The sequence below is a fragment of the Adiantum capillus-veneris genome, chromosome 11 (genome assembly GCF_014529385.1).
Source record: "Adiantum capillus-veneris isolate H3 chromosome 11, ASM1452938v2, whole genome shotgun sequence".
Taxonomy (NCBI): Eukaryota; Viridiplantae; Streptophyta; class Polypodiopsida; order Polypodiales; family Pteridaceae; genus Adiantum; species Adiantum capillus-veneris.
In genome coordinates, this window is record NC_140941.1 from 106,594,481 (window position 1) to 106,621,234 (window position 26,754).

Below are 26,754 nucleotides of genomic sequence, written 5' to 3' on the forward strand. Positions count from 1 at the left end.
TCATCATCCGCCACATGTCCCTCTCCCTACCTTGTCAAAGAATGACCAACACCAAAGCAAGGCATTTGGGGGGGAGAGAGAGAGAGAGAGAGAGAGCATACCTTACAAAATTTGGAGAGAGAGAGAGAGAGAGAGAGAGAGCATACCTTACAAAATTTGAAGAGTGCTCCATTGTACACGGGCTGAAACTCCCTAAGCATTTACCCTCCCCCGTAGTGCCAATAAAAGACAAAATACAAAAGAACCAGTAGGAGATACCAGCTATCCATAATCTTCAAAAATGCTCTTGCAACTTCTAGGTGATTATGCAAGTGCATGGTAGGATGGCTCACCTATATGCGGGGACAAGGACTGAGTCTGCTGCTTGGTCGTAGTGGTTTACGACAATGGGAAGGCAATGCCAGAATTAGGTGTGGATAGCTGCCAACAGGCTGCCCGGGGGGGGGGCGCATGCCTTGTTTTTTTAATTAGAGAGAGGTGTCCAGCACTGAGCACAAAGGTCAGGTCGCCAAAGTGGTTTGCATCGATTTCATAGATGTTGTCGTTGCTTAGGTGTTGTGATCGACTTCCATGCAAAATGCTTTTAGAACAACCAAGGAAGGGACTAAAGATGTTGGGGGTGGAAGCATCTTGGTTAAGTAATGAATAAATGTCGAGACTTGCCAGTAGTAGTATGACTGATGGAAGAGTTGAGGATCTAAAGATGATTTTCCCTATATAGAAGTGGGGCCTCCCTATGTTGGATAGGATAGTTTCCAATTCTCTTCTTCTTCTCTCTCTCTGGCCCACTGGCGATTTGCTGGCAGAGGCAGGAGACTCTCTCTCTCTCCCCCCCCCCCTCCCCCCCTCCTTCAAATACCCACTTCAGCAACAGACTCGACTTCCACCGAAATGAGCTGTGACTTTGATATCGCAGTGAGGAAGCTGAGAAGAGCTTCAACCATTGTAATCACTGCACAACAGTACAACATGAGCTCGCACTACATACTAGCAATGAGAATGGCACTTTGAAAACTCATTCCCTTGGTACAAGTCTGCTGAGTGCAAGTGGGTGATGCATAATATGACATGAAACAATGAAAATTCTAGACATATTGCCTTTGATTAGAGCCGTAAATAATACTCTGGGTTGAGTTTTGCCTAAGTAGCATTTTAGCCACGAGCCATTTGTCGACACGAGCTTGATCCTCAGGAACACAAAAGTTGATCACACAAGCTAAACATTTTTTCTAACCAGAGAACATGCCAAAAGTTGAAGGATTAAGCGTGTAAAATTTCTCTGGTAGTTGGATTTCACATCGAAGGCAGGATTATAGGGAACACTGGTTCACAGGCTTGATATTGTAATGTATACCCCTAAATAATATACTTGGAAGTAAATACGCCCATCAAATGACTAATGAAAGCAGCGAAGAACCGGGACAAGAAACCTATGTGGAAGGTGACTACCAAGCCTTGGAGCAAAACTGGACACAAACTCATGGAACATCATATGCAATAAGTTTGTGACCAATAGAAAATGTGGGCACAAACAACACAATTAAACCCTAACATGCATGCGCATCAGAAAACAAAGCTCCCATGTCAAAAATGCCCAAGAACATGTTAACAAGTCTCAATAAGCCCTTTCAGGCTTAAGAAGGGCACTTTCAGAAAACTTGCTTAGTATCTATATTGGTGGCTTGCTGGATGGCTTGCCTCAAGCTTGCAAGCAGCCAAGAAAAAAGCCACCATGTATTAATCGATCCGAAAGGCATGCAAGCTACCGTCAAAGAGGTCTACTCTTCACTGGCCACCACAGAAAAAATTGAATGTCCTTGTCTGCCATTGATTGATCCAACAAAATACTACAAATTGGTCGAAGTTATGTAGCTTTATTAATACAAAAACAAATGTTGAGGGAGAGGAGAACTAGCAGGCTTCGTGCACTTGTGCTGCTGACTTGATACCCAAGTAACCACCAGCAATTAATGATACAATGTGGAAATTAATTTCGGGCCACAGCAGCGAAGTCCCCCCCCCCCCCTCAAGGCTCTTGTATTTGCAACAGACCTGATTACATACAACAAACTTTGTGGCCAAATCAGCGGGCCACACTTTTATGGTCGAGATGAGCTTACTAGCCTCCCTTTTGTTTGCCGGGTGTTATAAGAATTGCAATGATGACACTTCTGTGCAATTATATGGAATCGTACTTCGCTGTTGACTCCACAATCATTACATAAAATCCATACCTGCAAATTTATGCTCCATTTGGCTAAGCCAGTTTACAAATTAATTGTCTCAAATAGCTTTGATCTTCTTCAAGAAAGTGGAGGTACCTACCTTTTTATCCTGGTATGCTTCAGGCATTGGGGTTGCGGCGACCTGCTTGCCAGCCCAATATGTGACACCAAGCTTATTAGGTCTAAATGAGCAGATGAATTACGTCTTATCACAAACCATCCTCACAACATATTCACGTTATCTAGCTTAAGTAAGTGTCCAGAACTGTTAAGCTGGAAGACCGCTGCGTTGCTCAATAGTGCACGTGAGAGCATGTCAGTGTGTCGCAATGCAGGCATCCTGTTCACAACCAACGTTTCTTTTTCTAATGGAGGGAAAATGGGGGGAAGGGGAATTGCTGCATTGTTTACCTCTCTGTCAAGCTGCTCCCAAAACTTGGACATATCCGAAGCTGACTTTGAGCACATTGGACAAGTATACCTGTTACATCAAGTGATTAACCTCTGCAATTGAGATAGTGAATCTCTAAAGGTAAACGGTACGCAAAAAAAGCATCATACTGCGAGTGAAAGTGCATCTCTCTAAAGCACTCGAAATGCATGGTGTGGCCACAAGGAAGTACAGTTATGTCTTTGACCGAATCAAATAAATACTGCCAAGCAAGAAAATCCTTGATGAATCAGTTAGTTAATCATACTTCCATTCTATCACAAGCGCATACAAGCTAGTGCTTCTCTAGATGGAAACACAAACCTCAAAGCAAACAGGGCAGTTATGCTGCATGGAATTTTCGACACAAGAATGTCGATTTTGAAGCATCTTTGTGTAGCAGCAGCCTACATTCAAGGAGGAAACTTTTAGATGCTTCAATGTGAATTTGATGAAAATTCACATGGACAACATGACTCAGACCCTAGCCACACAATTCATATTTGCTTTTGATTCTCTTGATTTTTCTGAACCCCAATCCCCATATAAAGATTGCATTGCCACCTCCATGGGTGGATGATTTGCATTTCAATCATCTGCGTGCAGTAAACAAGGTCCACTCAAATATAGGCTATGATTAGGAAGTAGACATCTTGTTAAGCTGTGAGTAACCAAATAGGCACGAAACCAACCAAATTCCAAGATCTAATTTGTCAAACGACTCACCATGCCCTCTTCTGCAAACAAAAAAGCACAAAGGAGGAACAAACGCTTCTCTCTACTAGAAGATAGGTTCATGATAATAAAAATGAAGTGCTGGTAAGAGCCTGGGTCCTTGTAAATCATACCATTGTACTATAAAGCATCCAGGTACCCTCAAACCACCTGCAAATTCAATTGCCCCTTCACTTTTCCTTCAAAAGGCTCGAAATACTGCAAGGATGCATGCGAACCTAGTAATAGAGGTTTACTTGATGCTTTTCCAGCAATTGAGGGCCATTGCTTTAATTCTAAAGGGAGGTACGTCCAATTGGTTACCAAATTGCAGCTTGTCAATTAATGCCTGTTTGAGCACGTCATTTGCAAAAGCTCTCTCCTACGTGGTTACGAAACTCTTTGCTTCATAAGCATTGTTATCTACTGTTCTATACCACGTATGAATGCATCCCAAAGAGAATGAAGAAGCCCTTTTTATGAAATTTACCCAGTTGTCGACCTCTACTCCTTAACCCGGAAGGCCCGTACCTATTAAACTGCTAGAATACAAGCCTTGGAGCACAAAAGTTTAATAAAATCAAGTACCAGTAAATGAGAAACCAATCAAGACTGTTTCTGTGGAACAAAGCAAGAGGTACTAACCACACCGGTCGCAATGAAAGTATTTGTCCCTGCCACCAACCCTACAGCAGATAAAACACAATTGATGATGAGATGGCATTTTACAAGAAACGGCCTTGCAATCTTTCAAGCACCAATGGTATGGGGTATTACCTGCATATGCCACACGCATCACAATGAAATTGCTCCTTTGTAACCTGAAACAGAAGGGCCCTTCTTAGAATATGCCAGATATTGCACCAAAGGAGCGAGTTAGATGATATATGATGATTACATCATCGTCAAAGAACTTGCACCTCCCACAGAAATATTCACCCATACAAACACCACATTTCTCACAGATTTGATTTACCTGAGCACAAGAAAAGCTGATTAGCTACATCAAACTGGAAATTGGAGCTAGAACCAGGGAGTTAAAGAGTAATGATCATATCCTTACACTTTGTTCGGTCTTGCATAAGGAACATATCACCTGGTCAAAAAGAGATTATATATTATAATTATATTCTGAACTGGGGAGGTGCATCAAGACTGGCAAAGTATGCATAAGATTCATTTTAAGATAATTTTAATAAATTTCAGTGGTACCTTCTCAATCTTGTGACGAGGAACCTCATGACGTTTTGAAATATCGTCCTCTTTGGCCTGGACAGGGAAAAACAACTCATACTCATTGGAAGGTATGACTGGCTCATGCTTAAACCACTCAAAATAACATAAATGGGTAAGAGGCATGGCAATAAAAACTATATTTTCTGTTGAGATACAAGTGAAAGCATATAATGAGCATTCCTCAAAACTGTGAGATCAAAGGAAAAAAAGATACCATCACGTGAAGAGAGTAATGAGATTTGGACTTATGTAAGGGGAAAACAAACAAATTAACAAGATGGATTCTCCAACACAATTGGCGCGAGAGAGAGAGAGAGAGAGAGAGAGAGAGAGAGAGAGAGAGAGAGAGAGAGAGAGAGAGAGAGAGAGAGAGAGAGAGAGAGAGAGAGAGAGAGAGAGAGAGCAAATGGGCAGATATGTAAACATTGCCATTCCATTCAAATTGATTTCACAAATTCTAAATTATAACTTTTTGCAAAAGATCATTTCGGGATCACAAACCTTTGCCTCGTTATGACAATGGCGACAGTCAAAAACCTCATCGCAACATGGGGCCCTAATCTTACAGCGTCGTCGATAATGCGTGCAACTGTGAAAACATTGCACAGTAAGAGATTGGGGTAAAGAAAGCAATTCCAACATGTCTCGGTCACCTATTGTATGTAACTTGCACCAAAGAAAGAACAGAAAATGACACAGACTTTCTGTTCCTTGTGATATGTCTAAGGGAAGAACCACCATGCCTACCCATGTTCCATTCTGCCTCTGCCCTGTATCAAAGCTCTGTCCAGCAAGTGAGGATTGACATTTCGGCTCCGCAGAACACTGTCGCTCGAGTCCAAAAGAAAGCGCCAATCCAAGCCGTCCATCTTTTACAGATAGGAGTAAAAAGTCTGTGCTGTCCTAATTTTTACAATTACACGCCTGCAGTCGGGTAGAAAACGTCTCAGGATGTACCCATCTTCTTTTAGAGAAAGATGCTTGAGAGAAAATGTCAAAGAATCCACAGCCCAAGTAGCAGCAAAAATTAGGTGGAAAGCCAGCTCTGGCAATGAGGAGTCACGACAATCTTGCAAAGACAGAAGAAGTGAATAGGTAAAAAGATCGCCCACAGAGTCTTTACAAAGCTCAAGACACGATGCAGCAGCGACTCACAGAGAACAACAGAAACATGACCAAAAAAACCGCCCAAGACTCAAATATAACAGCGACGCACAACCGTAAAGAGAACAGAAGAGGATCAAATACCTGTCAAGAAGATCGACATCGAGCTCGCTGCGGGATCTGCAGGGCTCAGTCCTTTCTCTGCTCGAGAGCTTCCGGATAGGTGGAGAGATGTGGATTATGTCGGGTTGACCACATGCGAGGAGCGACAAAGGGGGAGAATGTATATCCAGATCCAAACTTCCAATTTCCAAACGGCAAAGCCAAGCCACCTGTGCAGTGTGTGCCCTTTTGGTCTCTTACGCAAAGTTCCTCTTGGAATCGAATTGAGTAGGTAAAGGAGAAGCTCAGCTAGTGCGCACATGCACCATTTACGCAAGCAATCGTTTAATATCCTATTGAATGGGCAACGGTTGTATGTGCCTCGTTCACTATTGAATGGGCAATGATCGATTCTCCACATACACGCGGTCAATCGTAGGTCAGCTTGCTAATTTTTTCCTCACAACAGGAGTGTAGAAGCACGTAGGGCTCCACTTGCTCCGCTTTTGCCAACATGCCGTTGAGTGCCCTTCCTGCCTTGCAAACAAGGACAACGCTTGTTTTGAGGGGGCGGGGGGACTCCATTGCAATACAATTGTCACCCATCTGGTAGCTTCAAGACATGGGCATGACAGGTCCTTCTGATCTGGCAACTGCTTTTTTATCGAACGCAGAGATGAACGACTTCATTTACAAGCAATATGAGCCATTGTGATGTAGGGCTAAAGAACTAAGCCTTAGGGTGGCTTCACAAACATCCGCACACATTCTCTAGCAGGGGTAACCTTCCATAAGAATGCGGCATCTCATTAGACATCCGAGAATCGACTTCACACACTACGTGGGCATCCGCTTGCTGGCAAAAACTGACACAGAGCCCAAGTGTCAATGATTTTTGGACAACACCCTCCTCCTCAACCAAGCAATGGACATCCAAAAAGGTAGCACTCATGAAGGCTTGATCTGTAACACTCTCGCATATGTAAAGTGTGCAACCACTAGGCTAACAACAAGATGTAGATGGCAATTTTGGAAAGTTAAAAATAAGTTTGTGTCCGTAGACTCGTGTGTGAAATAGAGCTTGGATATCCGTGTAAAAAAACGCTTTCAAAGACGGCCACTAGGTTTGATAAAGGTTCGTGGGTGTTTGTGAAGCCACCCTTAGTGTCACCTTCGGGTTTTGGCTTGAGTACAAATATTTTCAATAGCAACAAAATACAAATGGCTGAATGGGATAGTGGTCACTTATAACAAAGATACTATGTCAACCACTTTTATAAGAGAGTGTTGCTTTGTGCCCTCATTCGATGAAAAGGAGGGGGGTAGTGGAAGCAAGGGTGGGAAAAGTATTATAGGAAGAATAAAATCCTCCAATTCTTGATACGATTATGAAAGCCCATCAAAACTCTTCTTGTCCCTCTCTTTCTAAGTTCTCTACATCTAGAGTTTACAGCACAGAGATGGATTTAAGCCTTTGCTAGCTAGCGCTCTCTCTCTCTCTCTCTCTCTCTCTCTCTCTCTCTTATTTATATATATATATATAAAAAAAAGATGGGCTTGTGACCCCTTACATCACATAAAATCAACCAAATGGTCCATATATAAGAAGTATCGTAAAAACCTTGAAAGGTATACAATGAGTTCGCAAAAAGAAAAAAACAAATAACCATAGGATACATCAAATGCTACGAAACTCAATTGTGAAGAGGTAAAGAAGCTCTATCTGGTTATTGAAAGCCTACACAAAATCTACCAAAAGCTCTTTTTCTCTTTCACGGTGTAGCAAAACCATAAGGGCTGTAAGATCCTTGACTTTAGAGTCTCTTTTGAAAACAAGAAAAGTAGATTTCAGGTGTATGTTGCTTTGCTTTTTGGCTTATAATGTTTGTTATTTTAATTTTTGGCTTAGAATGCTTCTTGTGGAATGTTGGAAGGTTTTAGAGTGGAAAGCAAAGTCATTTTCATATTCGATGAACATTGGGTCTGTTTTCGAGTTCAAGTAGGTTAGGAGAAGCCGCGGTTCAATTTTTAAAAATTTTGTTGTTCTTGTTTTTTACTCTATTTTTAGCTTTTCGTGCTTTTTGATGTTTCTAGAAAACAATGTGCTATTTAAAATTGTATAAACTTGAAAATATTATTTTTGGTCATCATATGGGTGAAAAATGGACATATAGTGGAGAGAAGGGATTAAACAAAAAATTAGGAGAATTATTTTTAAAAAGAGCGACACCGTAAATACATTGAGGCGGTATAGTAAGTGGCATGATTATATTAAGGTACCACAGTGCGGTCTAGTTCACTCACAAACTCATTAGTTGCGTAGATCCTATTACAGAGTTAATTTTTGCATCGAGAATTGGATGGTTTTGGCTAGAGTTGACTTTCAAAACCTATGCCATGTTTTTAGCAAAAGCTCCAAAAAACAGGGCCTTTTCTTCGCAAAAGAGGGGGCATCCAATTTTACCTTGGGACACACTCTAGCCTGTCGGTGACTTAAAGCAGCATTACTACTTAGTTTTCAACATCTTCAATTGCATAAACTACAATAAAACTTTGCGTGCATATTATATAGAGGGGTACAAGCTCTCCATCACCATCTCCATAAGAATCTCTCTCTTGTTCACGGAAAGAAGAAGAACCATCTCTTTCTACTTTCTTACTATATTCTCTTCTTTGTTCACGGTGTACGTACTCTACATCAACTTTGTGAAAAAATCCTCTATGTAGATCTTATCACTGGCAAAGCAACAAGCCTTTCAAACACCAGTAATCACTCCTTGATCACAGTAACAAGCTCTAAACTCCATAGCCATTCTCTTTTTCTCTGTACTTTCGTTTATAGGAAACTACACTCTCAGTGGTTGCCTTTCTAGATACATAGGCATGTATGGGCTTTCTGGGTGTATATGAAGACATGCTTTTTCATCATGTCTAGTAGCATCTTGATATATGCATACACTGCTGTTTATGATCACACAGATGCATAAAAAGCACTCTTTGCTTTCACGTCACATAAGCAGTATGGACATCGTTTTGGTCATATCTTCTAAATTTTTATAAATCATGCCAAACCCTATGAATGAAAGATTAAAAATGTCATTTAGAGCCTTTTCTCTTTACAACTCATGTGAAAATTTTGCTCGTTGGAAGAACAAGGCTATTATTTTCAAGTTTAAACTTGAAAAGATAGCCAAGCATAGGTGGAAGGACCATTGTGATAAAAATAACATCAACCCTAACACAACAACTTGGGCATATCTTGAAGAACAATTTAAGAAGAATTATTAGAATAAAGTATATCACTTTGACCGAATGAATGAGTTTCTTGATTGTACTAAAGGGACTACAGAATTATAGTCATACTGTCAACATTTCTTGACCTTTGTCAAGTATTCTCTAGTTGTGATGACTCAAGAAATCAAAGTAGCGCGATTTGTGTCAGGTTCACAAAATGCTACGAAGACCAGGCTTCAGAGTCTTTGACTTGCTAATTTTATAGATGTTCTTATGTGGGTAAACGTATTGAGCTTGAACTTTCCACAGGTGGGAAGAAAAAACCAAAGCCTGCTCCTATTCATGAGATTAAGAGACCTCGTCTGAAGATAAACCAAGATCCATAAATTCACTGTAAAGAAGGAATAATTTATTGTGTATGATGGCTAGATAGGACCATCTTTGTTATGCTTGCCTTGATCCTGATTATCAATCTAGAGATTTTCCATTTAATGAGTCAAAATCTACATGATTAACATATAAATTACAAGCCAAAGAACCAGAATCCAAATCAAAATTTCAAAAAAATTAGACCACCTATAGCTCAACAAAACCTCAATCAGAATCAGAGACCACCATTAGGAAAAATATGGACTCTCCTTGGGCATTTTTGATTAGTGAAGGCTTAAGGGAGAACCAATGAGAAGGCTCTTGGGATATCACCTAGAGGGGGAGGAATGGTAGGGGTGCAGCCTAATTGTCTCCCTCTTCAATGCTTGGTTCTTAGAGAGAGGTGGGAGGTAGGCTGGGGGGGGGGGGGGGGGGGGTAAATAGGAGGAGAGAGGTGTCATAAAAGAGGGAGGAACCCCCCAAAAAAAACGCGCATGCTTAAAAACCTTAAAAATTGAAATTTTTTTAAAAGTTCCAAAGTTGACCCATTTGCCTCCAAAACTGCCCCAAAACATAAACTAACTTTAAAAAGTCAAATTTTCCCCCCAAAATCCACTTTTCTCTCTCTCCCTCATTACTTTTCTCTCCCACACTCTCCCTCTTCTCCCTCCTCCCATTCTCTCTCTACAGTCAAGGCAGCCATAGCCAAAAGCTTTCCACCACTCTCTTCCTCTCTCTCCATAGCTCCCTCTTCTCTCACACCTCCATCAACCCTCTACAGTCCCACACTCCATAGCCCACAGCTCCACTATCCTCTCTACCTCTCTACCTCTCACTCCTCCCCTCTTTCTCTATCTCCACTGTCAAAGCCACCATAGGCAGCTCACCTCACCCTCCCCTCAGTACTCAACTCTTTCAAATCCCTTCCTAAGCCCAACTTCCCAAGCATGTCCACGCATAGACGGCCCAAACCAGAGATAGAGGAGATTGTGTTGCACAACACAAAAGACTCGGAGGGGGTATGGATCCCACAAGTATTCAAGAAGGGTACATGGATCTACATGCAACCGTCACGTGCTGGACCTCATCGCGTACGGTGCCGAGGCGTATTGGAACGTCATTGGAAGGGCTGGCTATTGGCATTCAAAGAAACAAAGTCCGGAATGGTGGCCATCGTGCAACACGTCTACAGTGCAACTGAGCTCCACCTCAAGAGAGCTTCAACTCAATTTGCACCTCATTGTAAGTTTTCATGGTTTAGCTATCCCATGCATATGTCATGTTTACGTTTATGTGATCATTATGTTTAACTAAGGGCATTTGTAAAGATGTTTTTCCATCCAGCTTAGTTGAGGAGCAGCCGCTTGAGTGCCTCTCAGGCACGTTCACGGTTGTGCATGCTCACATTGGGGAGCTTATGTTTCCTAATGTTTCATTGAAAAAACTTACTGAGCAGCGAATATTCATGTACTCCCACAAGTACGTGGTGCCGAAGTCAAGCCAAAGCTATGGTAGGTTAGAAGCCGTGGAGACACCCTCATTGCAGAGTGCAGAATGGCCAACTCCAGACCATTGGGTTTTGCTTTCTTTCAAGCGCAAGGTGCTACAAGATTTCCAAGGGTCCCTAAAGTTTGGTAAGGCAACCAGATCGGTGGGTCTCAGTTGGCATTGTCCCATTCATTTGTTTGTGCATGCATTCCGCTCTCTGCCGATTGTAGAAACACCAACAATGTTTGTTTGCAAAGAAGTTGACATAGATGCAATGGACACCATTCTAGGTGTCAATTGGGGCTATGTTGACGGTTTGCATGATGGTGACAGTTATAAGTGCAATGTGTCCCCCACACAGCTTTGCCTTCGGTATTTGAAAGCAAGGTGCACCTTGTATGCACGGTTTAGCTATGAGAGGTGGATGCACAAACGTGGCAAATGGATACCCTTGCAGCTGACAGCCGAAGAGATTCAATCCTTTGAAATTCGTGTCCGCATGCCCAATAACGAGGTGGAGGTGGTTGCAGTGAATCCGCATTGGATTCTTGCCAATCTTCGGGAACACTTTGTCATAATGGGATTCGAGGATGTCGGTAATGCAAGTTTCAAACTAGAACAACGCAAGGTCTGCTTTGTGCTTGCTTAGCTACCTTTTCTTATTTTTTGTGGGTTTTTGTATTTTGATTGGCCATTTTTGGTTGTATAGATTGGAAGGCGGATGGAGGCCACTATGCTTGTTTACAAAGATTGGGCTACAGACGAAATCATCTTGTCTAAGTGAATTGGCTTGTAACTTTAATCGTTTATATATTGGATATTTTATTAAAGATTTTGAAAAGTTTTAAGGTGTTGTACTTGATTTTGTACTTGAGTTTTAAGGTGGTGTAAATTTATTTTTTAAATGCATATTTTTTATTTTTTTCGAGATGGAATATGTCTATATAAGGAGGACCACCTCCTCATTTCACCATTTTCATCCCAGCATTGCAGAGAGACCTAGCATACCCAATCACGCAAAGAGAAGAAATGGCTGCTACTAGTGCTTTAGATGCATTCCTTACTGAGGTTGGGCATGCAAATCGCCCTGAGCTTCAAGCCTTTTTTACAACCCAACCCGATTTGGAAACCACCTTGACCCTCCACTCTCAATCTCTTGAGCACATTACTTCATACATTTCCACGTGCATGGGGAGATTCATTGTTGAGTTACCAAACCGGCCAGGGCAATGGGTCCCTGAAGGCCTTCTCCACCACATCTACCAAGGGGACATGCCATTTCATCAGCGGCTTGCACGCTTTGCCACCATAGCACAACCCGCCGGACAATATGTGCGGCTTGAAGCTGATGATGTGCGAGCAATGCGTAAGGGAAGGATCGGAAACACTTTTTTCTCTGTTCAGGCCATAATGATCTTCCTCCTTCACGAGTGCCCAGCAGGCCCTGACGTAGTGCTACCTCACTTGCAGATCGACGGGGTATTGGCTGATGTGAACGGTCCCAAGCCCGCGGCCATTGACTCATCCGCAGAGGAGAGGACGCTTGCCTTGACCTACCCTGTAGGGATTCAAGGCCTCTTGGAGGCCTCTCCATCAGTCGGTTCATCCTCCGGACCGCCAGAAGGAACCACCACTCGGGATGCCATCCCTGAGGTAGAGATTACTCGCTTCTCCTCCATTGTGGTGGGTGGGGAGGAGTTTGTGTTTATGCACGATCTGGAGAAATCCTTTGAGCTTCGCATGGATGAGTGTTTCGCCATCCTCGATGCCCATGGCAAGTTTGATCTTGATACCACCACCTCCCATGACGATGATCTCCTACTGCCCATGGGGAATACTTTGGCGGACACAGTGGCGATCGCACAAGCCGAGGTGGCAACGGCTGAGCAGGCCAAGGTCTCTGAGGAGGAGTTTGTGGCCGTGCAAGCCATGTGTTTGGCTAAACGCGCAAGAGTGGATTCACCACCACCTGCTGCAACACCTGTTTTGCTTGATCCAAAGGGGAAGTCAAGCGTGGATCTTTACTTGCACCCGGATGCCGATGAGGAGGATCGTAGACAAGAGGTATAGATGCTCACTTACATTTGATTGTTACAAATGATTTTGTTAATGTTATATGATAATTCTGTGCCATATCTCAGAAAACCTATGTTCTGCAGGATGTTCTGGAGGTTGACGCCTGGGCACAACGGTCAGGGGGGAGGAGGACGCCGTTCGGACCTCAAGCGGCACTTGCTCACTACCTCGGCACACTTCCCACTGGTGTCGTGGTGTTTGTCCATGCCGACTACTCTCCCAATGGTCGCTACAACATTTTTGCTCTCCGTTCACTCTCCGAGGCATTGTGTTTAACAACACTTGCCCAAACGGCCAACCTTGTAGTGCTTGTAAAGAAAGATTTTACAATATCCACTTTCGGTGTAAACTTTCGCGGGCGCCTTATTGCCCATGTCGGCATGAACCAAGCTGTAGGGGTTAATGACACCCAAGAAATCACACCCACTTTACTTAATAGGGAGCCACCCCAAAAGGCCAAGCGCCAAAAAATTGTAATTAGAAAGATCCTAAAGCAATTAATGAAACTACTTTTTGCTGTCTATGACTCTCTTTCTTGCAAGGTTTTGAATTTCTTATATGTTGGGCTTCCATTGTGTATGAGAAGCACCATAATTTCTCCTATGACTACTAAAGGGTCTGGCAGGCATTAAAATTTAAAAAATGCATACTTTGTTATATCTAGGCTTCCAAAGTTATGTATGTGCCTAGTAAAGGGCTTGGAAGTCCCTCAAATATGCTGCCACAAGGGCGTGCATTGAAATTGGACACATCTAAGAGCATACCCAGGTACAAAACAGAGTGACAAGACATTAATACCCAGTTGCAAAAGAGAAAGACATGGATACCCAGGTAACCTTAAGCCCATCTTGCCCCAGATACCTAAAGTTGTATCAACAAACCACAAGAGTAAAATGTGGCAATATCTAAGCCCTTTTTGGAGTATAGGAGCATACCCAGTTACAAAACAGAGTGACCAAGTAACCTTAAGCCCATCTTGCCCTAGATACCTAAAGTTGTATTAACAAACCACAAGAGTAAACTTTGTGGCAATATCTAAGCCCTTTTTGGAGTATAGGACTGACATGGACTAAGGGGGGATGATTGCCAACAACATCTATGCTAATTGAAGCAAACAAAACATACTTATTGCTTGTCAAAATTGTCTGGAAACCACTGGAAAGTGTCTGGAAAGCACTAGGAAAGGCTGCCACAAGGGCGCGCATTATGTCCATCCATAGGCCTCTAGAAGCCCCAAATGCGCGCCCTTGTGGCAGCCAATTTGGGGGCATTCCAAGCCATTTTCAACACTTTGTAGATGTTTCTGCCATGCAATAGTGAGTCACATAGCATGGATACATCAGGAAGTGCATGCCCCACTTAGCCAAGGTGCTAAACGTAGGCAATTTTTCACAATAACAAGCTAATGGCTACATACATACAATAGAAGGTAGACAAAACTTGAATCAATGCTACATTGCATGGTACATAATTAAAACAATACAGTGCGCAGTGGGGTATACAATAAAAGACGCCTATATTCAAATTCTTCCCAATACAATGCACAGAGTGGGATATACAATCAAAAGACGCTTGGATTCAAATTCTTCACAATCTTGGAGTTCCGTAAATACAAAAAGGTTGATGCCTAATTACAAGCTACTCCTCATGGCGCAAACGGCGAGCAAGCTGCATATCCTTGGGCATAATGGTTACACGCTTTGCATGGATGGCACAGAGGTTAGAATCCTCGAATATGCCAGTTAAATATTGCTCTGCTGCCTCTTGGACTGCCTCTATGGCCACGGCGCCCATCCGAAACTGAGTGTTGTACAATTGCAAAACCTCCCTACATAGCCTTGCAAAAGGGGCCCTCCGAATCAAGAGCTCGGTGCTCTTTTGATAGTGTCGAATCTCCGCAAAAGCACGGCTGCGCTTTCGTACCTTCTGAGGTCTACGTGGAGGTGCATTTTTGGCACGAGTCGGGGCAGCTTGCTTCCTCTTCTTGTAGACAATGCTCTTTCTCTTTTTTTTCTGCACAGGCACTTCCAACACCTCATTATCTGATTCCACCCACTCTCCATCTGATTCGTGCTCTTCACTATTGACCGGATGTGATGGTGTAGGTCCACTCCCTTTAGGAAGTGTCTTACCCCCAATAGACATGTAAGCCTGATAAGTTTGTATTTGGACGCCAACCCATGGGGCATCTTCATCCGTTTGCGTCTCTTCGGAGCCTTCTGATGGTTGCTTTTGGCTGTTTGTTTCTTTGCCCTGGTCGCTCTCATCCTCCCTGTTGCCATCAGAATCGTTGGAGTCCGATGAATAGACAACAAGGCGATGCTTCCGTCTCTCTTTTGCTGCTGTAGAGGACTGGCCATGCTAATTTGAAGCTCCAGCTTCTTCTGTGTGGACTTCACCTTGAGCTTGTGAAGTTCCAGCTTCTGTTGCTGTACCTTTGAGTCGTTGGCCATCCGGCCCCTCTGGATATGCAATCCTAGCCGTTTGGTTTGTTCTTGCCATGGTAGCACCTAGTAGGGAAAATGACAAAATGAGCCCCTTCAACCTTTAAATAGGTTTTTTTGAGATTTGGGCCCTTTCACACTATGCGGCGAATTGAGTGAAACTCAAATAAAGAAATTGAATTTAACAACTAAACCTGGATCATGCGGACGGCTGACGCGACGCCCAAATGCTGCCTTTTCGATATTTAGTTGCACGCCAAGCTTCATGGCCCAGGGACGCTCGCGAGAGTTTCCACTTCTCGGATGCTGCAATACGAGAAGCGTTGCATAACTGCTTTGCTAACATCGATTCTCTTGCTTTCTCAATAGTACGAGTTCTCCCAAAGGTGTGCCTAAAAAACCAGTTAAACATCTCTTGGAGGTAGTTGGAGTGTGAACTACCACCACCATGCCGAGTATTCTTGAAGTAGACTCCTTTTGCTCGATAGTGGGACTTCTCCATGCCTTGTGTACTCCATATATCAAGCGAACCATAGCGGTCCATGAAGTATGCACCTGCGCATAGAGAATGTGCTAAAACAACCAAAAAGGAGATAAGCAAATAGAAAAGTTGCATTTTCAAACATTGCATATGTATTAAGTCTGTTAAAACAAACCATGTAGTGTGTAATCTTGCTTTCAGACCATCCGTCCTTAGCGGCCCTTGTGAATTCATAAAGCACCTTCTTGAACTCCTCTCGCTGCTCAACGGTGGTTCTTGAAAGATTCATCAATTGCACAACCTTTTGAAAGGATGACCATACTAGCTTGCGTTGGTTAGCAACCTCCACATTGGGATCTTTGTCCGTCATGCATGAACACAAATCTTTCCACAACTCCCACCGCTTCTCACTTGCTAGATCGACACTTGCCTTGGATACCTGCATTGGAGACTTTGACATCTTCTTGAAAAATCGACGTGCCTTGGCTCCATTCATGGAAACCTTTTGTGCCACCTCATATGTCTTCTCCCTACAAGTCTCTGCTACAATGTTCACCCTTGATCGGTGACATCCAATCTCATTAAGGAGCGTCTCCACCCCCTGCAAGGAGTCTTTTGACCGTTGAAGGGGCTTCATTGTGAAAGCATAATCAATGTGATGCTTTAGGATCCTATCAAATATTCGCATAAACGCATGCAATGTACAAAAGTGAACATTGTTGAGGGAGAAGGGAATTATGGGGTTCCACCCAGGATCTTTGCTATCCCTATTGGGCACCTGCAGCATATCACATGAAAGAACCGAAGTTTGCCACTCCCTGTTTATATGGTCATCATTATCTTCGTCTTGACCTTCCACTTGAGTTTCTCGACATGTCTTGTGCCCTTTCGTACAGAATGGACAGGGAAGTAAAGAATTTGCACCTTGTTTGCATCCAAGCATGCACTTTATGGTCTTTAGATCACCACCTAAATGCCATTCAACATCAAACTCCCCACGTCCTGAAACCATGAGCTTCTCACCGTTTATTTGAGCTTTAATGACCTCTGTGACCCATGGGATTCTACTGAAAATCCATGCAAGGACTTCATGTGTCTCTTTCGGAACTTCAATTGCACCAAGCCACCATATATCCTTCTCTGATTGCACACTAAAAGAGGGCTTTGTTGCTTCACTCGAACTGCAAGATTGCTTGGCATAAGCTAGGGCTTCATTCATAAGCGTGATGCTCATTCTCTCCAACTTTCTCCCTTTAACAATTACACACTCATCCAACTTCAGCACGAACACAAGCTTGCCTTCAACAACTGCCAACAACATAAAGCCTCAGAATGCTTGTTTTGACACATCATAGAGCATGTAGGCAACTCTAAACTAACCTGCATCACTCAAATTGTAGAAAACAGCCATGGACTGCTGCAAATCGTATCAAGTCCACAAAGATATTGTTGAATTTGGTGTAAACAAACCCTTCGGTCCGCAACACACTGTTAGAAATAGCACCGCTTCCCTTCCCGCGGCCCTTCCTTCCTTGTGATTTGCTACGGAGCGACTGAAGAGGCATCGTGTCTTCAATATACAAGTAGTCCCCTAATCGGTGAACAACATCTTCATTTGACACCTTCTTGGCAATCTGCACTCTGTGAGGAAGTGGGAATAGGTTTTCCGTGACTCCTCGACTTCTTAATGCATCTTTTAACACTTGATGTATTGCTTGATAGCCCTTGGTACTAATCCCAACAACATCACAAATATCATGAACATCTAGATCAGTGACAATATTAGAAAAATCACTAAGAACTCTCTTAGTGATTGCGTCTTTCAAGTGTTTTGCCTCTGGAGCATCAAGCATCCCAATAAAATCCTCTGTGTTGAAACAAGAACGAAGTAAAGTAGCCCTAGCTTCCGCATTCTCGCCACCGCACATTTCTTGGACGAAGTTCCTATTGCCCAAGACAACAATGATGAGCCGTATTAGACTTAAACAACATGAGGGACATAACATGTTACCTCATAGCTGTCACCCTTCGTTTTCTTGCACCTCCACGTGGTGCAAGAGTCTGAATTTCGGACAACTCTCGTTTCCTCACCCTACCTCCCATGGCAGTACTCTTCATGTGTGAAAGAGTATCCTCAAGCTTTTTAATTACATTTTCCTTGGTTGTGATGGTGCTCTTTGCCTCCTCAAGCACACTAGTAGCTGTTTGCATCTGATCTTGAAGATTGTGGAAACTCCCATTGAGCAACTGCCAATGACGCAAGTAGATCTCAGACCGCGCAATCTTGTGTTTGTTGAGTCTCTTGCAGTAGCCCAACAAACCTTGCTCTCCATTTCCAACGTATTGCAACAGTGATGGAATGTTTGTAAAAGACGGATGAACATTGAGAGAAGGATCCTTTGGATACAAGCATCCGTCTGTCCAGAGATCCATATTCTTCTCCCCTTGAGCGCGGCGTTCATTGGCTGAAGGTAATGTACCCAAGCATGTTTTCTTTGTCGGAACATACTCTTGAGGTAGGCGTAGGAAAAGCCCTGGAGACCTACCGCGTGAAGAGCTTGCTGGGACAATGGTCACGTCGTCAAGAGGCATTGTAGGATGGAGAGATGGAGCTTGAAGGATGGAGAGGTAGAGCTTGTAGGATGGAGAGATGGAGCTTGAAGGATGGAGAGATGGGTGTGTAGGTGCAGCAGCAGGTGCAGGTGCAAGGGGGATGGGTGTAGGAGAGGAGCTTAGATTAGGAGGGAAAGTTTTCAATTTTGGGGGGAATTTTCTAGAAGTTTGGAGGGAGTAAAAAAATGTTGAATTTTGAGTAATTTAACTTAAAAATCTTTTTTTTATTATGTGTATATGTTGGGGGTACTTTTTAGGGGGGAATAGAGTTTTTTTGAAAGTTTTTGAAAAAAGTCATTTTTTTGACCTCTTTGACCCACGAATTTGCTTAGGTGGCATGGGAGAGTTAAGAGGCCACTTACAAGTTGGCCAAAAAGTTAGAGAGAAAAGACCCCCTACCCCCCTACTTTTCAAATGGTTTACCCCCCCCTTCCCTACTTTTTAAATGGTTACCCTCCCGCCCCCCCCCCCCCCCTTTCCCCCTACCTTTTTAGGGGTCAAAGGTGGAGGAGACCCTACCAAAATAGCCCCATTCAAAGCCTTTGTCCCCCTTTATCTTGGCAGGCGTCCTTTAAATTAGGGATTCTTACAAGGCCCATGGAGAGTCCATTTTTTCCCTAATGCCTCAATCTTAATGAAATTTTAAATTAGGCAATCCACCTTTTGTGAGGGATGGACCACCTAACAACAACAACAATTGTAATAACTTTAATCAACCACCTTGTCTAGGAGGAGGAGGAGGAGGAAACCAATGACCTCAAGGAAAAGCTCAAGTCAACGGGGTTCAAGGTGCTAAAGACAATAGAAATCAAGCAAATGCATATGTTCATGTTGCAATCAAACATCAAGGAGTTAATGAACAATTTTCATTGATTCATAACCCAATAGAGTATCAAGGTAAGCATTTTACCTTATTGATTTATTCGGGAGTATATATTCTTTCAACTCTCATAAATACATTAGAAACCTCATTCTGTCTAAACACCCTAATATTGAACTCACAGTGGAATAGCTATGGTAGGAAGGTTAGATCTTCTACTTCAGTAGGTAACTTGAATTTTGTGTTGGATGGTCATAGAACTTCAGGTCATTTTAGGGTCTTATCCATAGGATTCTATGACATAATTTTAGGGATGGATTGGCTCAAGGCAAATAATGCTCACTTACATTGTAAAAACACTTCATTCAATTTTATAAATGAGCACAGTTCTAGGGTTACCATTATCGAGAAGCGAGGGCAACCTAGACTTCATCTTGTGAACTTCTGAAAACCTACAAAAAGAATGAGATGGTTTATGTTGTAAAGCTTAACCCAATAGAAAAGAAGTCAAAAGCACTTGAATCTGACTGGCTTCTTGAAGTGATGTTGTGTTTCATGAAGAAATTTTAGAGTTACCACCCAGGCGTGAATTTGATCATGCAATAGAGATTATTCCAGAAGCTCAACCAGTTGCTCAAAGACCATACAAGATATTGGTACTTGCATTTGCGGAATTCAAAGAGTAACTAACTTAACTTCTTGACCATGGTTTCATTCATCCTAGTGTTTATCCATGGAGTACTCCTTTTCTTTTCAATCAAAAGAAAGATACTACTTTATGCCTTTATATTGCCTTTCCTGGATTAAATCAGGTAGCAGTCAAGAATAAGTATGTAATACACTACAACACTAAATGAAGATATCGACGCGCCTATATCGACGGCCATGCTTTTCCACGCGTATATCGACAACATTAGCGGGCGTCGCTATATGCGTCGTTATACGAGTCGATATACGTGTGGAAAGGCTTTATTTGCCACGCGTATAGCGACGCGTATATCGATGCCAAAAAAATTGGGGAAAAAAGGCAAAACCCGCGCGTAGGGGCCATTTTCGCCTGCTCGGTTCTTGGTCGAAACCTGCTGCGCAGGTATTATGTCCATCTCCACCCTCCCCAACCCCTCTCTCTTGCTCTCTCTCTCTCTCTCTCTCTACCTCTACATCGTGTGTGTGTGTGTGTGTGTGTAGGAGGGAGAGAGAGAGAGAGAGAGAGAGAGAGAGAGAGAGAGAGAGAGAGAGAGAGAGAGAGCCGTGTGTGTGTGTGTGTGTAGGAAAGAGAGAGAGAGAGGTGTGTGTGTGTAGGAGGGAGGGAGAGAGAGAGAGAGAGAGATGTGTGTGTGTGTGTAGGAAAGAGAGAGAGAGAGAGAGAGAGAGAGAGAGAGAGAGAGAGAGAATTAATGTATGCTTAGGAAATTAAAACTAAAGAAAAAAAAATTAAAGAGAGAAATGAAATGAAATGTTATATTAACGTCTTCGAAAGGCCAAAGTGACCTATGAGACATGAGACAAGAAAGTTACAATGTGATGGATCTGATACAAAGTCAGAGTAAGAAGATGACAAAATAAAATATTATGGAATCCTAAACTGCTGGGTGTGGACTAAATGGCTAAACGAGCTAGTTGGGATAGGTAGATCTCCTCCATGGTCAGTACTCTGACTGGACGTTGTGCATGTCGAGCCAAAGTGACCTAGCTAGATCCTCTGATGCAGCCTCTGTCGATGTTGTGTAGTCCTCCGCAGTCGTGGGCGTCTAGATCTCCCTAGATCAGTTGCTCGTTCGATCATTAGAGAGATAGGGAAGTAGAGAGAGAGAGAGAGAGAGAGAGAGAGAGAGAGAGAGAGAGATAGGAAATAGAGAGATAGAGAAAGAGAGTTATATATATATATATATATATATATATATAGAGAGAGAGAGAGAGAGAGAGAGAGAGACAGAGAGAGAGAGATAGGGAAGTGGAGCTCCAGGAGTTATGGCAGAGAAATAGGAAAATAGAGAAATAGAGAGAGATAGGAAAATAGAGAAAGAGAGATAGCGAGAGCGAGATCGAGAGAGAGAGAGAGAGAGAAAGAGAGATAGCGAGAGCGAGATCGAGAGAGAAAGAACGAGAGATAGGGTACGTGGATAGAGAAGAAACTATGGAACTAAAAGAGGCAAAGGGGTTTTGCCTGCTACATGCATTTCCATGTACACCTGGGAGTGCATGTATGTGTCTACCCATATAGGATTTGACCAATAAAGACGAGATTTTGACCTGGTGGTCCTGATCTCCGTACACCTCTGGACCGAGGTGTACGGAGATTGGGCAAGACTAGAGAATGCGAGGTAGTTTACATTGTGAGGAGTATATATATATATATATATATATATATATATATATATATAAATTAAAACAACATTCATAATCATTGTAGATGGCAACGTCATCAACTAACATGGAGGAAAAGATTGCATGCTCGTGCACGCTCTGCAAGTATCAAATCTTGTGCAAGCGTAGGATATGTAATGAGCATGTGCACAAGTACGGAGAGTTTGCTAGAGAAACCGTACAGAATCTGCGATATGACTCCTACGGAACGGGCATTGATTTCCGCGACATAGCACCTACATCTGAGAGAGAGAGAGAGAGAAAAAAGATTATGCGTGAAGGTCCGACCAATATAGAGCCACGGATGGAAGCAGAAAAGGGCTTACAGACAGAAGACGACGACATGGAGGAGATGCTGGATGCCTTCTTCCAGACAAGCGAGGAGAACGCGAACGAAGTAGCACCAAAAGCCGTGCGCCTATCTCCTGAAGACATGTTGAGAAAGTTGGCACGTCAACCAATCTATGAAGGCGCCAAAATATTTGTGCTTCGTACTTGTCTGGCGTTTTTGAATCTTCAGCCAGTGTACGGGTGGTCAGATGCAAGCGTCACAACTTTGTTTAGGTACGTAATTTACAAAAGAGATTTTCCAATTGCAACGGTGATGTGCTCGGAGAGCTTTAATTTTAATTTAATGTGGCTTAAACAGGTTATTGTGGGAGCAACTTCTCCCGGCTGGCAATGAAATGCCTCCCTCTAGGCCAGACGCAAAGCAACTTCTGACCTCAGTTGGTTTGGACTACAACAAGATTCATGCATGTCCAAATGATTGCATTCTTTTTCGCAATGAATTCGCAAATTGTCTGTCGTGTCCTAAGTGCGGAGCAATGCGCTACAAACAAGATGCAGTTGGCGAGACAGTGCCAGCTAAAGTGTTGCGGCATTTCCCTATTATTCCTAGGATAAAAAGCATGTTTCGTTGTGGTTCCATTGCAAAGTTGATGCGGTGGCATTCTACGAATAGATCCACTGACGCAACATTTAGGGTGCCCGCTGATTCGAAGGCTTGGAGGCACATTGAAGATACCTGGCCACATTTTAAGAGTGAACCACGCAATTTGCGTTTGGGCATGGCAATGGATGGAGTCAATCCATTTGGCTTGAGAAGCTCGTCATGGAGCACTTGGCCTGTGTGCCTTATCAATTACAACCTCCAGCCGTGGCTTGCTATCAAGAAGGGTCATTTGATTTTAAGCTCGATTGTACCTGGTAAGTTCAAAGCAAAAAACATGGATGCTTATCTAGCTCCACTATTGACGAGCTCCAGGAGTTATGGCATGGGATCGACATAGCAGATGCGGTTGAACCAGTAGGACAACAGCATGCAAGGATCCATGGACTTCTTATGTGGACTATGCATGATTGGCCAGGATACGGAGAAGCTTCTGGTAATGGTTATTGATTTACAAAATTCTCGCTATTCGCAAGCGCTTTGCCTTGGCCTGATTCATGCTTTGATATATGCAGGACTAACAACTTCGGGATACAATGCATGTCCAATTTGCGGGCAGTCTTTGGATGTGCGCTATTCTACCTCTCTTCGAAAGACAATTTATCAAGGCCACCACCGTTATCTTCCAGATGGCCATCACTTGCGCGAAGGCCAGCTTGGTCGCGTCGAATGTCGTCCTATGCATGTACAAGAGTGGCGTCGCCGATGGGAGCAACATGAGGGGAAACCTGTTCCAGGAATGAAACGTTTGTCCATTCTCCATACGTTGCCGTACTGGGGTGATCTACTAATTAACCATTTGCTGGATCCAATGCATATATTCAAGAATGTGGGAGAGCTCCTCTGGAAGACAATCATGGGAATGAAAGACAATCGAGCTTCACGAGATGATTTGCAGTCGGTTGGAAAGATTGCAGAGCTGTGGCCTTTCACCAATGCAGCTGGTCAAACAAAACTTCCAAGAGCGCCATGGGTATTGCTAAAAAACAAAGAGCGACAAGTGAAAAGGGTGATTTCAGAGTTCAGGACGCCAACAGGATATATGCGATGTCTCAAGACAGCATTCACCCGTGACGATCAACTATCAGGGTTGAAATCGCACAACTGGCATAAGTTCTTGCAATTCATTCTTCCAATTGCGATCAAGGGGTGTTTAACAGAGGAAGTGCGGACCTGCATATACAAGATTTCAGAGCTAGTGCGGTGGATCTCTTCCAAGGAGATACGGGAGGAATCTATTGCAGTCGCAAGGGCTAACTCCATTGAGGCAGTTTGCATGATTGAGAAGTATCTACCCACGAGCTGTCTAACTATCCAAATACACTTGCTCCTCCATGTAGTAGATGAGGTTGGAGTCGCAGGTACAGTCCACAGCCGTTGGATGTTCTTTCTAGAGCGGTTCATGAAAACACTTAAGGATTTTGTTCGCCAAAAAGCGCGTCAAGAGAGGAGCATGGCAGAAGGATGGCTGGTGCAAGAGTCTCTTGTATTGACGACCGAATTTCTATCCGTTTCTGACCTAGAAATGCCTCGACTGTGGAGCGATGAGGAGGATGCAAGACTGGTGGGAGAGGAGCCGCAAGGGCAAGGGGTGCCGAAGACAATGAACTTGGCCTTTAGAGTTTGTGAGTTTCTAATCCAATCTTAACTATGGCGTTTTTTAAAACGCGATGAATCATGTATTCTTATTACTTTGATTTTTGTATAAACGCAGAATCTTGCGATGCATCGAGCTCCATCACGCGAGGAGGAGTCAGATGGATATCGCAGAGGTATCTATGAAGTACTGAATGATCTTGAAGCTTCAGAAGAGCCTGTAGACTGGGAGGCCTTACAGTCTCGCTGATCGCTTGAGGTGAGACGTTAATATGTGTGAGTTGATTTAATTAAGTCAGTATATGTGAAGTAATAGCAATACTAATTTTGTGAGTTGTCCTATGTGCAGGTTGCGACGCCTAGTCATTAGTGGACCAGATTTCATCTATATGCTTTGTGAGACACAGACACGCTTCTGTGTCTCTTTTTTGTACAAACAGTTAGTGTTCAGATAGTTATTGTTTCCCTTATGGTTATGATTATTGTCATTGTCATTGTATAGACAGTTATTGTTTCTCTTTTTGGTTATGCTTATGGTTATTGTTAATTTTGTTTATGGTTATGGTTATCTGCATTATGGTTTTGATCAAAGTGGCTATAGCCGGTTATGGTTTTAAGTTATGGTTATGCTTTTAAGTTATGGTTATGCTTTTAAGTTATGGCTATGCTTTTCAGTTGGTACGGTTGTCTTTCATTGGCCTTAAATCTCATGTGAGATCCTACATGGATAGCATGTAGGAGGCGTATACATGATATGGTTTTTTTTGAAAAGTTTATGTAAAAACAAAGGGAACTCTGTTGAAATTTCTGCGCACGGGAGCATGGTTGATATTTTGGTGCTGCTCGCTTTCTTGAGCAGAGGGCAGGAAGTCTGGCTGTGGCTGTGTCCATCTTTTAATTGGGCACAGTCCAGGCTACCTGTCCTCTACCCAAGAAATTTTTTTTCTGCTATGGTCGTCGCTATGTGCGTTGCTATGCGCGTCGCTAATAGCGACTGGTTTCACAGCGATGCGGATAGCGACGCGCATAGCGACGGGCCGCGTCGATATCTGCGTCGATAACACGTTTTTTTGTTGTAGTGATACCTAGGATTTATGAGTTACATGACCGACTACATGGAACTTTATTTTTACAAAGAATTGATTTTATGTCTGGTTATTATCAAATCCTAATCAAAGAGGATGATATACCAAAGATAGGATTCAACACTCAATTCAAACATTATGAATTTATAGGTATGCCCTTTAGACTTATGAATGCTCCAACAACTTTCAACTGTCGTATGATATGATCGACGTGTGTTTAGGAACATTTTGATGATTTTGTTCTTGTATTCTTTGATGATATATTGCTCTATTCAAAGAGTAAGGAAGAACATGAATATTATGTATGAAAAGTACTTGTACTTCTATGACAAAACCAATTTTACGCTAACCGTAGCAAATGTACCTTTTTCATTACTAGAGTGGGAGACATGGGATTCATTGTTTCCAAGGATGGTTTTTCTACTGACCAAGTAAGATTGAAGCTTTTGTATTTTGGTCTACACATAAACCTCTCATAGAAGTATGCGGCTTTCTTAGATTGACGGGATGGTACCGTACTTTTATTGAAGTCTATGTTAAGATAGCTACACTGTTGATCAATACCCTTAAGAAGAATAAAAAAAATTGCTTGGAATGATCGTGCCCAAGCTAGATTTGAGAGAATCAAGAAATCTTTGGTGAATGCTCCTATTTCATGACTTCTAGATTTCATAAAGATGTTCATTGTCCTCATTGATGCAAGTGGACAAGCAATTGGTGGTGTTCGGTCTCAAAAAGGAAGACCAATAGCTTATGAATCTTGTAAGTTACGCATTCATGAGCTAGATTATCCTACACATGATTTGAAATTGTTAGCTATTGTGCATGCTCTCACAATATGGCGGTATTATCTTCTTGAAAGGCAATTTGAATTACACACAAATCATAAGAGCCTCAAGTGGATCTACACTCAACCTGATCTTAATATGTGACGACAAAAATAGATGAAATTATTAAACAAATATGATTTTGGGATTGAATATACACTAGGGAAGGAAACCTTAGTGGATGACGCTTTAAGCAAAAAGATTATAGTAGTGGCAATTACAACCCCTTCTACCTCTTAATTGACCTTATTTGCCTTTGGGATTCATTTTTTAGGAGGATTCAATATTTATTAGCCTTACATTATTGAATAGAGATTTATGCAATGAAAATCAAAGGCTTCTCATTTAAGACATTTATCTCTACTTCAATAGTCATTTTTGTATCCCAAATGACTAAGGAATCAAACTTTAGATACTGCAAGAAGCTCATGACATATTTATTGCAGGTCATCCAGGTTACGTTAGAATTTGTGCTACTATGAAGAGGAGTTTCTTTTGGCTAGGATTAAATTGCATTGTGTTAATCTATGTTATAAGATGCTTAACATATTGATGCAATAAAGTCAAAGGAGTTGGATACCATGGTAAGTT

The 26,754-nt window shown here is 42.6% G+C and overlaps 1 protein-coding gene across 2 annotated transcripts; it reads right to left on the reverse strand.

The window, feature by feature from the left end:
* Positions 1-1,802: 1,802 nt before the first annotated feature.
* Positions 1,803-6,109, reverse strand: LOC147447789 (E3 ubiquitin-protein ligase RZFP34-like). Of its 2 annotated transcripts, XM_086523507.1 has the most exons (13): positions 5,854-6,109; positions 5,353-5,529; positions 5,107-5,194; positions 4,582-4,638; positions 4,433-4,465; positions 4,268-4,345; positions 4,147-4,190; positions 4,015-4,055; positions 2,980-3,062; positions 2,787-2,878; positions 2,637-2,706; positions 2,326-2,367; positions 1,803-2,234 (listed from the first exon to the last, which is right to left on the reverse strand). In XM_086523507.1, exons 2-13 carry the CDS (start codon positions 5,472-5,474, stop codon positions 2,100-2,102), a joined length of 885 nt encoding a protein of 294 aa, XP_086379633.1. In that variant the 5' UTR covers positions 5,475-5,529; positions 5,854-6,109; the 3' UTR covers positions 1,803-2,099. The 2 variants fall into 2 exon arrangements, with proteins under 2 accessions (XP_086379633.1, XP_086379635.1); XM_086523509.1 differs by lacking the exons at positions 1,803-2,234; positions 2,326-2,367 and adding an exon at positions 2,374-2,565.
* Positions 6,110-26,754: the final 20,645 nt, after the last annotated feature.